Here is a 13,725-nt window from a genome sequence, read left to right on the forward strand (position 1 = left end):
CAGCTCCCTTCATAGTCTACATTCAAGGGCAAAAGTGGTATTCCCTCGACCTCCATCTCACCACCCAATGCTGCACCATGAGCTCATTCACAAAAAGCACAAAAACAAGGTTCTAAATAGTGGAACTGTAAGTAGGCTTCTTCACACCGGGAGGACAGAAGCACCTATCTCCTCCACCGGCCCAGCTGGGAATGCACATATCAAGACACTGAAAAATATTGCCGTTCTTGGCTTGACCTTGAAAGGGTCATGTGTACTGATGTGGGGGTTCTGAACAAACTTCAACAATTAGGTGAACTCACACATAAGTGAGGATAGACTAATATCTATTCTGCAGAGGGTCATGAGCCGAGCACTCCTTAAAGAAGAAACAGGAAGGGTTTCTTCTTCTTCCCTCCTCCATGTTAAGTGCTTGACATGAACACTGTCCTTCCCCACAGCTCTTACAGCTTCCTCCTCAAGCAAGCACTGCCTTCCATCTTCATCTCTTCTCTTCCAGACTCGGGCAGGGCTACCCTCCTGAGCAACACCACCCACTGAGCATCACTGTCCCGACACTAGCCCTCAAAGCACATCTTCATCTGTGCACACGCCGTACACTTCCTGACCAGGACTGTACTCCATCCACAGCCTTGCTTCCTCAACCTGTTGGGACATTCTCTCAGATCGCATCCTGGGTATCCCGATACCATGGGAACGAAAGGACAACTTGGTGCACACCCCCAGTCCTCAGCTGAAGGGTGACCAGGAGACCTAAGCTTAGCATCCTCACAGAAATAATGACCCAAGGCCTTGGCCCTGGGTAGTATAAAGAGGATGGCAACTCATTTTAGGAGGAGAACTGCCCATTTTAGGACTCTATAAACAATTTCTAAACCCTAGCAACTACATCCAGGTGGGTCCCGCCAGCTGCCACAAAAATCCTGTCAGGTACCATGTGGCACTCATTTCAACACCAACTATGGGCCAAGCTTTGGTACAGGTGCATGCACTGATGAATTCCCATTCAAAAGTTCATTCTTCTCTCAAGTTGAACATTCTACCACTGCAAACGTGCCTGCATTCTCCCAAAGCTCGGATCATATGCCCTGCCCACACCCGCCTGGACCAGCTTCCCGAGAGTGTGTACCTGATGTGTCGGACATGAGAAAGAAGCATCAGGAGATTGGCCAGGCGAACTGACTGCTGCTGGGAGGAAATGCCACTCTTAGCAATCACCCAGACCAGGGCATCTGTCACTGCGTTCAACAGATGGGTCAGCTTCCGGCTGCTCTCCACCTCCTGGCTTGCCGTCACCAAGGGGTACATACCTGGACAAAGGAGAGCCCCAAAGTCAGCAAAAGGGAAGCTGAGGTCATGTGCCCAACTTCGCATGCCTGGCTCCCTAGGGAGGAGGCAAGGTTGACCAGAGCTACTCTAACTGGTGCACGCACTTTACCTTCCCCCAGGTTCTTCCCCTGAGAGCAAAACCTTATCACTGAGCTGTAAGGGCATCCTGGCTGCAGCAAATAGCTAAGTGAAGATGGTCAGGTAAGATTAATATAATTATATAGTTTATAAATCATTATAAACTATTTTTTGTTTGTTTCAAGATAGGGTTTCTCTGTGTAGTTTTGGTGCCTGTCCTGCCCATATAAACTAATTCTTTACTCCCTTTGAGAATGGTAATTTGCAATGACAAAGTGCAATCTCAAGAAACCAAGGGCTGGGCAGTGGTAGCACACCCCTGTAATCTCAGCACTTGGGAGGCAGAGGCAGGCGGATCTCTGAGTTTGAGGCTAGCCTGGTCTACAGAGTGAGTTCCAGGACAGCCAAGGCTTGAAAAACCAAAAGAAAAAAAGAAGGAGGAGGAGGAGAAAGAAAGGAAGAGGAAGAAAGGAAGGAGAAGGAGGAGAAGAAGAAGGAGGAGGAGGAGGAGGGGAGGGAGGGAGGGAGGGAGGGAGGGAGGGAGGGAGGGAGGGAGGGAGGGAGGGAAGGAAAAAGAAACCGCAGACTGGCCAGGCAGGGCAGGGCGGCACACACCTTTAATTGCATCACCGCTGTTGGTTTTCACTCGCCGTGATAAGACACTGATCAAAACCAGCTTAGGGGAGTAAAGAGTATATAAACCTCCCCTTAGAGGTTACATTCCATGACCAAGGAAGCAGGGGCAGGAACCTGGAGGCAGGGAGCTGAAGCAGAAGCCATGGGGAAGTTCCCTCTTCCCAGGTGACTCTAGTTTGTGTGGCGTTAACTTAAGAGGCAGAGGCAAGTAAATGGCTCTCCGTGAGTTCCAAGCCGGCCACAGCAGCATAGTGAGAGTCTGAGGGCGGAACTCGGTGGACCAGCTTACCTAGCCCGCACAAGGCTCTGGGTCTGAGCCCTAATAGCTCAGGAAATAAACAAAACACCTGCTGATTGCAGTAGCCCTGGAGCTGCTTCTCTGAAGCCCCTGCTCACCTCCTCCACACCCTCAGACCCTCACCACTACCCGCTCCTCCCCCTGCCCCAGGCCACTCATTCATATCTCCCGGTGGCTTCCAGACAGCCCAGCTTATCCAGGCACAGCAGATCCCTACCATGTGGTGCAGCCATTGAGGGGCCCCGGTCTCTTCTTCATCTTTTTTGTTTTTATTTATTGGGGTTGGCGCGTAACACATGTGTGGAGGTCAAAGGACAATTTGCAGGCATCAGTACCTCTCTTCTCATCATGTGGGTCCCAGGGATCAAACTCAGGTTGTCAGGCTTAGTGGCTGTAGGAGCCTTTTCTTGCTCAGCCGTCCCACTGATCCCCATGCCCACTTAAAACGTGTCATGTCATGTAGCCCAGAAAACTGTTACCGTAGCCAAGGATGGCCTTGAACTTCTGATCTTCCCGCCTCTGTCTTCCTAGTACTGTGATGGAGGCTTGAGCCAGCACACCCTGTTTATGCGGTGCTGGGGACCAAACCCAGGGCTTTACGTGGGGCAGGCAAGAACGCTACCAGCTGAGCTCCATTCCCTAGCCCTATCCTTGATCTTTCAGTTCCCCAGTTCCCACACCTCACCTGCGCTGGAGGCACACTGAGCATCTAGAGTCTGCTTAGGACAATGGTTCTCAACCTATGGATCGCGACCCCTTTGAGGTCATATTTCAGGTATTTACATTACGATTCATAACAGTAGCAAAATTGCAGTTATGAAGTAGCAACAAGGTAATTTTGTGGTGGGGTGGTCCCCACAACGTGAGGAACTGTATTGAAGGGTTGCAGAAGCGGACCCCAAGGCTAGCTTTCCCATCATCCTTCCTCCCGACTTGCATCGGTAAGGTTGAGAACGGCTGGCTTAGGAAATCCTCCTTCTCCATTATCCCTTCTCTGTTGATGGCTATTCCTCTTTCAGGTCTTAGCCTGGCCATGAACATCCTTCTGGAAGCTTCTCCTGAGTCCCAGTCTACGTTCTTGCGTTCTTTCCTGCATATGCAGGATGTCTGCCTGTCCTCCCATATCCCTGCAGCCACCCCCCTTCCCTCATCAGGGACAACATAGACCTGTGAGGGCACAGACCCCGCCCACTGTCACCACCTCCCCATCACCTCCTACATTGCCTGACACAGAGGACACACGGATGTACAACTAGACTGGATTCACCTAGGTTCACATTTTTGCATATTCTTAGTGAGTCACACGATTGTAACTAAAATATTTGTGTATATTTTAAGTACACACAGAGAAAAGCATTAACTGAACAGTGAAGAGAATTTTGAGCTGTGCATGGTAGTTGTACACCTTTGATCCCAGCACTCAAGAGGCAGAGGCAGGTGGAACTCTGGGAGTTTGAGGCTAGCCTAGTCTACATAGCAAGTTTCAGGACATCCAAGGATACATAAGAGACCCTGTACAATGAGATAAGCCAGTCACAAAAGATCACACTTTCTCGGCACAGGGTATGGCCCATGAGGTTGGCTTTAAATTACCTACAGAGCCGACAGTGACCCTGATCTTCCGATCCTCCTGCTACCCCCTGTGGGTGCTGGGATTACAGGCATACACCGTCAATTATTGAGCTACAGCCCCAATTTCGGGTCCCTTTTTCGTTCCACTATTTGAAATCATATCCAGAACAGACATGTCCATAGAGACAAAACAAACTGGCAGTTACCCTGGGGTGCAGGAAGGGTGGGTGTGGTGGTTAATTGTCAACTTGACTGGATGAAGAGACCTAGGGCACCGATGAGGCACACCTCTGGGCATATCTAAGAGGACTTCCCCAGAGAGGATTAGCTGAGGAGGAGGCCTGCCCTGTGGGTGGGCAGCAGTCCCACAGCTGAGTACCAAAGTTCCCCACCTGCTTCCCGAACCATGGATGTGGAAGCAGGCAGCTCCCACAGCTACGGACAGACACGGACCCCAAGGCTAGCTTTCCCATCATCCTTCCTCCCTACTTGCTTCTTGGTGGCATCAATAACAAAAGTCACTAATGTAGTAGGGAGTGTGTAGGCTAAGGAATATTGGATATCCTGGGGGTCGGGGGTTAGAGTGCTCTAAAACTGATTTTGGTAACGACACAGAGTGAACATATTAACAAAAACTGAATTGTATTCTTTTGTTTTAGGACAAGCTCGTGCCATGAAGTCTAGGCTGGCCTAGAACTTCTTAGACATCCCAGCCTGGCCTCAAACTCATAGTTCTCCTGAGTCCTGGGATACAGGTGTACACCACCACACACAGCTTGAATTATATACTTTAAATGGGTGAACTGTGAGCCGGGCAGTGGTGACTCATGTCTTTAATCCCAGCACTCAGGAGGCAGAGGCAGGTGGATCTCTGTGAGTTCAAGGCCAGCCTGGTCTACAGAGTGAGTTCTAACACAGGCTCCAAAGCTGCACAAAGAAACCCTGTCTCAAAAAACCAAAATAATAATAATAATAATAATAAATGGGTGAACTGTGGTATTCTGTTGTTAATAAAGTTGTTATTAATACAGCCTTCAGCACCAAAATCACAGTAGCATAAATGCCCATTGGCAGTGTGTGGCTCCCTTCAAAGAGCATGGCTGATAGTTAGTCACCCTCCTTCAAGAGCCAGCTGGATCATTACCAAGGGCAGACCCTGGGCCTCCTACAAGTTTGGAGGCAGCACAGTCCCGTACAGAGCCCGGGGCCCATTGTGATCAATTGGTTTGGGAAGGGGAGGCACCACATTTAAACAGGCACCTGCCCTGTCAAGTTTTTATAAGGAGGAGTGTATATCTGAAAAGCCTGAAATGAACCTAAAATCATCCCAGGATCACCGACTTACTGTACCTCTCTCTAGTCAGGAACACCACACCCATACTTTGGGCATCACACACCTGCTCACCAACATAGCACAAAGGAACACAATACTTGCTCTGTGTCTGGCCTTCAACGGGGCCGAAGGACAAGACAGAAGCCCTGCCAACCAGATACACAGGAAGCAACAAAAATGAACCCCCTCCGCCCCTAAAAGTAGAAACACCGTGATTCACTGTAAAACAAAACTAAATTACTTTCCATAAAACTAACGAGATCTAGTAAAGACGGAAGGGGGAGAGAGGGCCCTTGGCACAACACCCCACACATACCAAAGAAAGCATCTCAAGGACACAACCCCCGTCCCCGCTAGTTCCTGGAAACATCTGTGTGTTCCTCTCTCTAGCCACCAGGCGTTCTGGAAGTACAAACGCCAAGATTTGTGGTATCCTACATGTTCAAAGATGAAGACCCAAGCTTTGCTCAGCTGGAGGGAAATAATTCAGAAAGTCTGGAGTGTTTTATTTAAAAATCCTAGAATATTGTATCATGGAAAAAAATTTTCTGGTATTGAAGGGTGAAGGGAAACATCTGTGCTGTTCTAAAGCAAAATAGAATGGCCTGGGCTTAACCTAGTATTTCAACTAAGAAAATGTTTTGTTCTTTCAAAATCTTAAAATAGTTTCAATAGATTTGTTGCTAATTTGCTTGTTTGTTATTTGTTTGACACAATGTCTATGTAATCCAGGCTGGCCTCAGACTTGCTCTGGAGCCAAGGAGGACCTTGAACTCCTGACCTTCCTGCTGTTACCTCCCAAGTACTGGGATTACAGGCAAGCACCTCCATGCCCAGCTCCCTGTCCCTAACTGAAGCTATTTTAAAAAGAACAATGGCAATTATCTTCGAGTTTACTCCACTCTGTCTCCTAGATTTAGATCCTAATTCTAAGGTGGCTATGGTTTCCGATTCCCAGGTGACAAGGTTGTGCCCTTATTGGGCATATGTTATTAGCCCCACTGCTCATGTGATACCTTTTGTCTTGTTTTGTTGTTTTGTTTTTGTGAACTAGGGTTTCTCTGTGTAGCCCTGGCATGTAGACCAGGCTAGCCTTGAACTTAGAGACCTACCTGCCTCTGCCTCCCGAGTGCTGGGATCAAAGGTGTGTGTTACCACCTCCAGGCTGAGCTACCACCACTCAGCATGATACATTTTTAATTTATGAAATACTAACATTCTAACAGGTTGTTAAATGTACAGTTTCTTGTCTCTACATTTCAAGAGGCTGAGAATTCCAGTTTATCCCATACATTCTAAATAGATAGTAGAAGAGACACAAGTTAGAATTATGTCTCTTCCAAAACCTCTTCAAATTAAGGCCAGCAAAGGTCAGAGTCTATTTTGCTTGAGGTACATCCACATCCTAGGCCAAAATCCCTGTACTTAGTTCATCCTGTTATCCTTAATGTTTAGAAGTCAATGGTGTGTGCCAGGAACTGAACTGAAATTTAACTACCTGATACTGTTTATTTCCAGTCTACACTACATCCATTAGTAGAGATACATGAGCCAGAAGCATGCAGGTATCTAAAACATGACTTTGACAAACCAGATCCCTCAGCACACTGAGGTTTTTATTCAGCTGGCTGTTCTGTTATTGGTTTGTTTCTGGTTTTTAGACACTGGGTTATCTTTGAAATACGAACATAGAAGATGAGATAATAAGAAAACAAAATGTTTATTCAGCCAATTCTCACTTAGAGATGCTCTATATGCCTTTGCGTAGCTCTGTTTCCATGATTTTTGGTAGAATGTTTTCCTTGTCGAAGAATATCTATTCCTTTTAATATTTATTTTTATTATTACTTTTAATTGTATGTGTTGAGGGTGTGAGAACAGTGCCCTCATAAGCCAGAAGAAAGCTCAGATCCCCAGGAGCTGGAGGTTCAGGCGGTTGTGAGCTGCCCGCCTTGGGTACTGGGAACTGTACCGAGGTCCCCAGCAAGAGCGGTGCACATTAACTGCTGAGCCCAATCTCCAGCCCCACCATTGGTATTTCTTATAGCACAGCTCTGCTAGTACTGAACTCTCTCAGTTTTGTATGTCTGGAAACATTTTTTTTTTTTTTTGGTTTTTCTGAGACAGGGTTTCTCTGTGTAGCTTTGCGCCTTTCCTGGAGCTCACTTGGTAGCCCAGGCTGGCCTCGAACTCACAGAGATCCGCCTGGCTCTGCCTCCCGAGTGCTGGGATTAAAGGCGTGCGCCACCAACGCCCGGCCTCTGGAAACATTTTTATTTTATCTTTGGTTTTGAAAGTATAAAGAATTCTAGAGTGACATTGTTTCTAAATATGCTGTTTCTGTCTCTCTTGTTAAGATTTAAAAATATTTTGTTTGTATGCCTCTATGTGCACATGAGGGCAGGTACTGTGGAGGCCAAAAGAGGGTATCGGATCCCCTGGAGCTGGAGTTATCCTGGGAACCAAACAGGAACCCCTTGCAAAAGCAGCAAGTTCTCTTAATGGCGGGTCCAACTCTCCAACCCCACCCATCTCTCTGTCTCTTGACTTGGATTTGAAAACAGAAAATATGCTGTCATCTTGGCCTCGATTCCTTTGTATATGAAGTCATCCCCTCCCCCCCCCCAGCAGCTTTTTACCAATTTTCTGCTGTGGGTATGGTGGTATATGTCTGAGCATGCCCAGTGACTCCAAACATTGAAGCAGGCAGATGACGTGAGCCAGTCTGGGCAATGGAGCCAGACAGAAGAGTTAAACCTGGGCATGATGGCACACTGCTCAGGAGGCTGAGGCAGGAGAATTGTGAGCTTTTCAGATAGCTTGAACTACATGGCAACACCTTGCTTCTAAAAAAAAAAAAGGAAAAGAAAGAAAAGTGGTTTTTCTCTTTCCTGCTGGCTTTAATCAATTTGGTGACAACCTGTCTTGCTGTGGCTTTCCAGGCACTTCTTATGCAGGGGTTTAAGTGAGCATCTTGTGTGGGGGGGGGTGGGGGAGGCGGGGGGGGGGTGATCATGATCAAAGTCACTCTTACAACTGAACTATGCCCCCAGGCTCCTGGCTTCTTTGTAGTACTGAAGGCTGAATTATAGATTTTGTCCATAAGCAGGTGAGAATTCTTTCAAATATTCTTCAGCTTTGTGCTAGATTGCAGTTAAATTATTTCATGATATTTTGATAATCTAGTCTTGCTCTTATGTTTGATTTGGTAGCCTGTAGACCTGGGCTAACTTTACCCCATCACTATGGCAACGGCTTTCTCAGTGTTTTCATATCCCAAAGTCTAGGATATTACAAGGTTTTCCAACTGCCTGGTAAGAATGTGAGGCATTTCTCAGCCTGTGAGAACTTTGGAGATCATTTCACTTCCTGGCTTCAAAACATCAGCAGGTTGGCGTTCAGCGGAAGCCTTAAAGAGCACCACCTGCAGGCCAGAGATGCTGCATGCAGCCCTTTTCCTCTATACACACACACACACACACACACACATACACACACACACACACACACACACACACACCCAACAAACAAACCCTAGGCTGTCAGGCTGTTTCAGTTGAGGACACCAACTCATTCCCACTAAGTTAGTCCTTGACTTGGTTATTGTTTTATTTTTAAATTAATTGCTGCAAATAACCAGAAAAAGAGGTGTTTTTGCAAGTCCTTCAGAGCGAGCACGGCAGCCACCCTTTCCAACAGAGTATTTCCGTAAGAAACCAAACCCCAGTTTCCCCACGGCAATGCCAAACAGAACAGTAAACTCTCCATGACTACCAAGTAAGCAATAAGGTTTCTGTAAAGATTTTCAAAAAGGCGGATTTACCTTACATTTTAATGATTTTTCTGCCAAAAGTGGCAATACCATCCCTCGGCCCTCCTCGCTTCCTACAAAGGCAGCTTCACCAGATGCCGCAGGAAGAAGAAGACCATCGACACAGACACTGTTTGCAGCTCTGACGTTGGTACAATCTGACATCTAGAAGACGCCAAGCCAAGCAGCAGGCTCCTTACCATGAAGTGTTCTAACAACAAACAAGCCACTTTCTGAGGAACACTGAGTGGCTCTGACAGGGTTCTAATCCTTCGGATTCCTTCTTCAGCCCTCCCCGCCCTGCCCCTTCAAGGTCTACCCCACTTTCCGCTCGGGGTCCCCCCACTGTCTGACAGCGCCCCGGGCCCACCCAGAGCTACTCTCTGAATGCTCTCTCCCAGTGTGCAGGGAGAAGACAAAATCTAAGTGCAAGCACTTGGGAGCTCTTACCACCACAGAGGAATTAAACCCAGTCAACTGTGTTGATCACATAAACCGGGACTCATATTTTGCACTTTACATAGTAATTCTCTGTTATTATGCCGAGTTGGGGCCAAGGGTATACATGTGAGCAGTAGCACACTTACCTAGCAAGGGCAAAGCTCTGGATTTGATTGCCAGTTTCAAAAAAAGCCATTTTAAAAAGCCCTCCATATTCACATTTTGTCACTGTTCTCTAGATACAGAACAACCACCACGCATATAGTATGCACGTTGAGTTAGGTATTGTACATGACCCAGGCATGATGCCAAGTATGTGAGGGGCTACACACACGAGCTACAGGTGGATATGGCTCCATTTTATATAAGAGATAATGGGATCCATTGATTTTGTTATTAGAATCAATAACCAATGGACACTGGAGAGAAGGGGAGGGAGAGAGAGAAGGAGTTGGGGGGACTGTTTCCTATGGTCAACAAGGTTATTTATAGAGGCTATCTTGGAGAGGGGGGGCGGTTCCTGCCGATTGTTCTTATCTGCCTTGTATGGTTTTCTGCCATCCAAATGTTGTTCCCGATCACCAGATATTGTTTATATAAGACAAACTAGGAAAGCCAAAACACCCACTCAGCGCAGACACTGTCCTCATCTCCCACCTCTGAAGTCAAGTCCCTCCCCTCGTTCCTGCCAGCCCGAGTCTGTTTGGGCTCGCTTTATCTTAAGGACACCCTTGTCTCAGTGTCTCTCCATTTTAGTCATTCCTCCCTATGGAAAGCAGGTATGACCTTCCCATAATACACCTCTGCGCACAGACACTCCCCCAAAGTCGCCTGTGGCCACCTCCAGGTGACCACCCAGTTCCCAAAAGAGCCACCTGTAGCTCCTCCCTGAAGAGCTCAGTCTCTTTCCCTTCCAGTCTTTCCTGCCTCGCAGCCCTCCACTCTGTAGATCTGTGCCCCTCAGTACAGCACCATCATCATGATTTTTCATAATTTGCTTTCTGTCTCTCCCAATACCACAAGCTCTTTGGCTGTAGCTTAAGTGTTAGTACCGAACGTATGAATGAATATGGAAGAATAGAAGCTGAAACATTAAATACAGAAGATACATGTTAACCATGCGAAACGCCTGTGTCTGGCAGGATTGAAGAAAGGCTGGAGAGTAAATACTGTAAAATTTAGTCTTGTCTTTTTTGGTTTTTCAAGCCAGGGTTTCTTTGTGTAGTCCTGGCTGCCCTGAAACTCACCCTGTAGACCAGGCTGGCCTTGAACTCAGAGAGATCCACCTAGTTCTGCCTCCCAAGTGCTGGGATTAAAGGCGTGCGCCGCTTTTCAAATCCACCGCCAGTAACTCACCCAATGAGTAATTTATACTCAAGTTAGCAAACATTAACTACAGTCTAAACCCATGTAAAACGGAGAAGTCAGAAGCGAGGCTGTTCTCCGCCTTCTAAACCAAACAGAGGTTCGGCCCTCTTGACCACCACACCAGTTTGACAGTTTCTCTCCCCAGCAAAACAGCGCAGCTGTGTGGTTACTCACTGGAGTTGAGGAGGATCATGGCCTTCACACAGAGATACTCCTTGTGCTGGAGCTTTAACTCACGGAACCTTGATGTCGTCGCCAGGAGCATGTCAAAGATTTCCAGAATCCCTTCCACGCACTTGCCCTCATCCCTGCAAGAGTTCATTTGGGAATTGAAGGAACACATAGCATTAGCCGGCCATCAAGAGACGACATCCTAGGTGTCATTTTGTCCCTCCTATACTGAGGTATTAGTAAGAGCACACATAACAAGGGGGGAGTCACTAGTACTGTGTCCGTATGAAGGAAACAAGGGGTGCTTGGGTGCGGGCTCAATGGTGGGACACTTGCCTAGCACTCATAGGGCTGTGGGCTTAAATCCTTAACATTGGAGAGGGTTTCCTAAAACTTCTTCAACAATTTTTTCAGGCAAAAGTGTGCACTGGGGCTACCTGTCTCATTCTACTTCGGTCCAGAAGGACTTCTCGGAGACATTCCCATGCTTATAATGCTTATATACAAACCATTGTAGTCAACCAGCCTCGCTGGAGATGACTCAGCTTATTAAAAGGGAGATCCCACACTCCCATCAGGAAGTACCGATGAGGGAGCCTGTCAGAACTGAATATTTCAAGAAAAACCAACTTTCACATCTGATCTATACACGGGGCTGAAGTTAGAAATTGGTCTAGGAGCCAAGAGATATTTAAGCGGCATTTGAAGAAAACAAATTCGACACACAGAGAAATTACAGTTGAGGGTGGATTAGTCAGAGAAAGAAGACAGACTTGGGGGCAGGTGACCCTTTCTGGACTGTGACTTGCTGAAGTGGACTTTTTGTCCATTAATGTTTTGGGGAGATTGTTTTGTTTTGTTTATTGAGACAGGTGCTTGCTATGTAGCCCAGGCTGGCCTTCATCTCCTGCCTCCCTGCCTCCACCTCTGAAATGCTGCAATTCCAGATGTGTGCCACAACACTCAGTCTGAAGATGGTTTTTTAAACAAAGGTTTCAGACAAAGTGCCTTATAGGACTGAGCTGTTACATCTGTCTTTGAAAGAAACTGTTATACACGAAGTAGAGAGCACTGGTTTCTATTCACAACAGCCAGACAGACATTATTCCACCTCACTGCTCTCAAAAATCTGTCTGCTTTCTTCAGCTGCAGAGCTGCCGGAGGGTCTTGGCTAGCAGCTAGACGACTTTGCACAAAATCCTCCCAGTTCCTGAAAACCTGCAGCATGCTGCAAAGGGCAAGCACCCTGACAGAAATGGGAGCCTGGGGGACCTGCTTTTAATATCTTACTAGACTATGGAGGTTCAAATAAAACCACAAGCAAACAACAAAAACAGAAGAAACAGAAACCCTGACTGTGCACTATCTCCTCTCACCCCCAAACCAGGTCATTCCCAAAGAATGTGGATTTCAGGAGAGAACCTTTGTAGAAGTCATCTGAACTGACTCCACTGGAGACTACCAGTCTTGCCTGTTAGGTGTTCGACTCACCAGGATCCTGCATCCCACAGCATTCAGAGCCCCACAGACTCACGCACACGGCCACGGGCATGCAACTGCTCACTTTAGCAGACCAGCGTGGGAACTTCTGAAAACAGTTGCATTGTTCTGCCAGTGTGGAGCTAAGTGACAAAACACCAGGGTCCCCAAGAACTAACTCACAGGTTAAAAAAAAAAAAAGTCCCGGAGAATCCCTGGGCAAAGAGAACCAAATCTACACAAACCCTACTACTCCCTACACCCCATCTTCACACTTCCCCCAAACCTCCTCGGCAGCTCTGAGTTCCTGTAAGGGTTGCCGAAGCCCTGAACACAGCAGCAAGTGAGGAGGAAGTCCTGTGCACTGAATGCCCCTGGTGCCGAACTGTCACACCGCTCTGCCTACTGAAGGATCCTTGCTTGAAATTGTAAGTGCTGAGCGTTAAGATATTTGATAGCCACAGAAGCTGATCTGAATACATCACCAGAGAGGAAATGAACAGACACTAACTCTTGTACTGATGTTTTCATTTTGTTTTGTTTATTTTTTTTTTTTTTGAGACAGAATCTAATTATGTAGCCCAGGCTAGCTTCAACCTTGTGACTCTCCTGTCTCTGCCTTCCCAGGACTAGTAGGTTTGGGCTACTTTGTCCAACTGTGAATTGATGGTTTAATAATTTGACTCTTTATTCTTCTGTAAAATTCAAACTCAAGTGGAGCTATGTTCAGTTATGTAACACACATGCATGTACACACACACACACACACACACACACACACACACACACACACAATTCTTACTCCCCCAAAGGCTAAATCAATTCAACTAAAATCAATCCTATTTTCTAGAAGTTGCCACCCACACCAAAGAAAAGGTGCTAAGTATCAAGATTAATACCCATTTCCACATTAAAAACATTTCATTGTAATAGAATTAGTATTTCAAAACAGAGCTGTCTAGGTATGGGGGGCATCTGAAGCCCCAGTAAACACTGTAACTTCAAGTGATCCCCACATGTACCTCACAGAAACGGTGCCTGTCTAAGCAACCCTAAAGAACCAGGCCTGGCTGATTCCTTTCTAGCAAGTGGGGCAGGCAACCACTTCACCTCATGTAGGCTTCAAGTCCCTTCCATGACATCAGAGGCTATAGAATCCAGATACATCTTTGGAAAATAAACGAGCCAGGTAGGGACACGAAGCACACC

The 13,725-nt window shown here is 46.9% G+C and overlaps 1 protein-coding gene across 1 annotated transcript in view; it reads right to left on the minus strand.

Moving 5' to 3' along the window:
• Esr2 (estrogen receptor 2) overlaps window positions 1–13,725 on the minus strand; it is a 44,866-nt gene that overhangs the window by 760 nt on the left and 30,381 nt on the right. Inside the window, exons 7-8 of the mRNA XM_028876043.2 lie at window positions 11,041–11,174; window positions 1,130–1,310 (exon numbers count right to left, since the gene is read on the minus strand). Of these exons, the coding sequence (XP_028731876.1) occupies window positions 1,130–1,310; window positions 11,041–11,174 (315 nt within the window). The remainder of the gene's footprint in view (window positions 1–1,129; window positions 1,311–11,040; window positions 11,175–13,725) is intronic.

This window comes from Peromyscus leucopus, chromosome 14 (genome assembly GCF_004664715.2).
Source record: "Peromyscus leucopus breed LL Stock chromosome 14, UCI_PerLeu_2.1, whole genome shotgun sequence".
NCBI lineage: Eukaryota > Metazoa > Chordata > Mammalia > Rodentia > Cricetidae > Peromyscus > Peromyscus leucopus.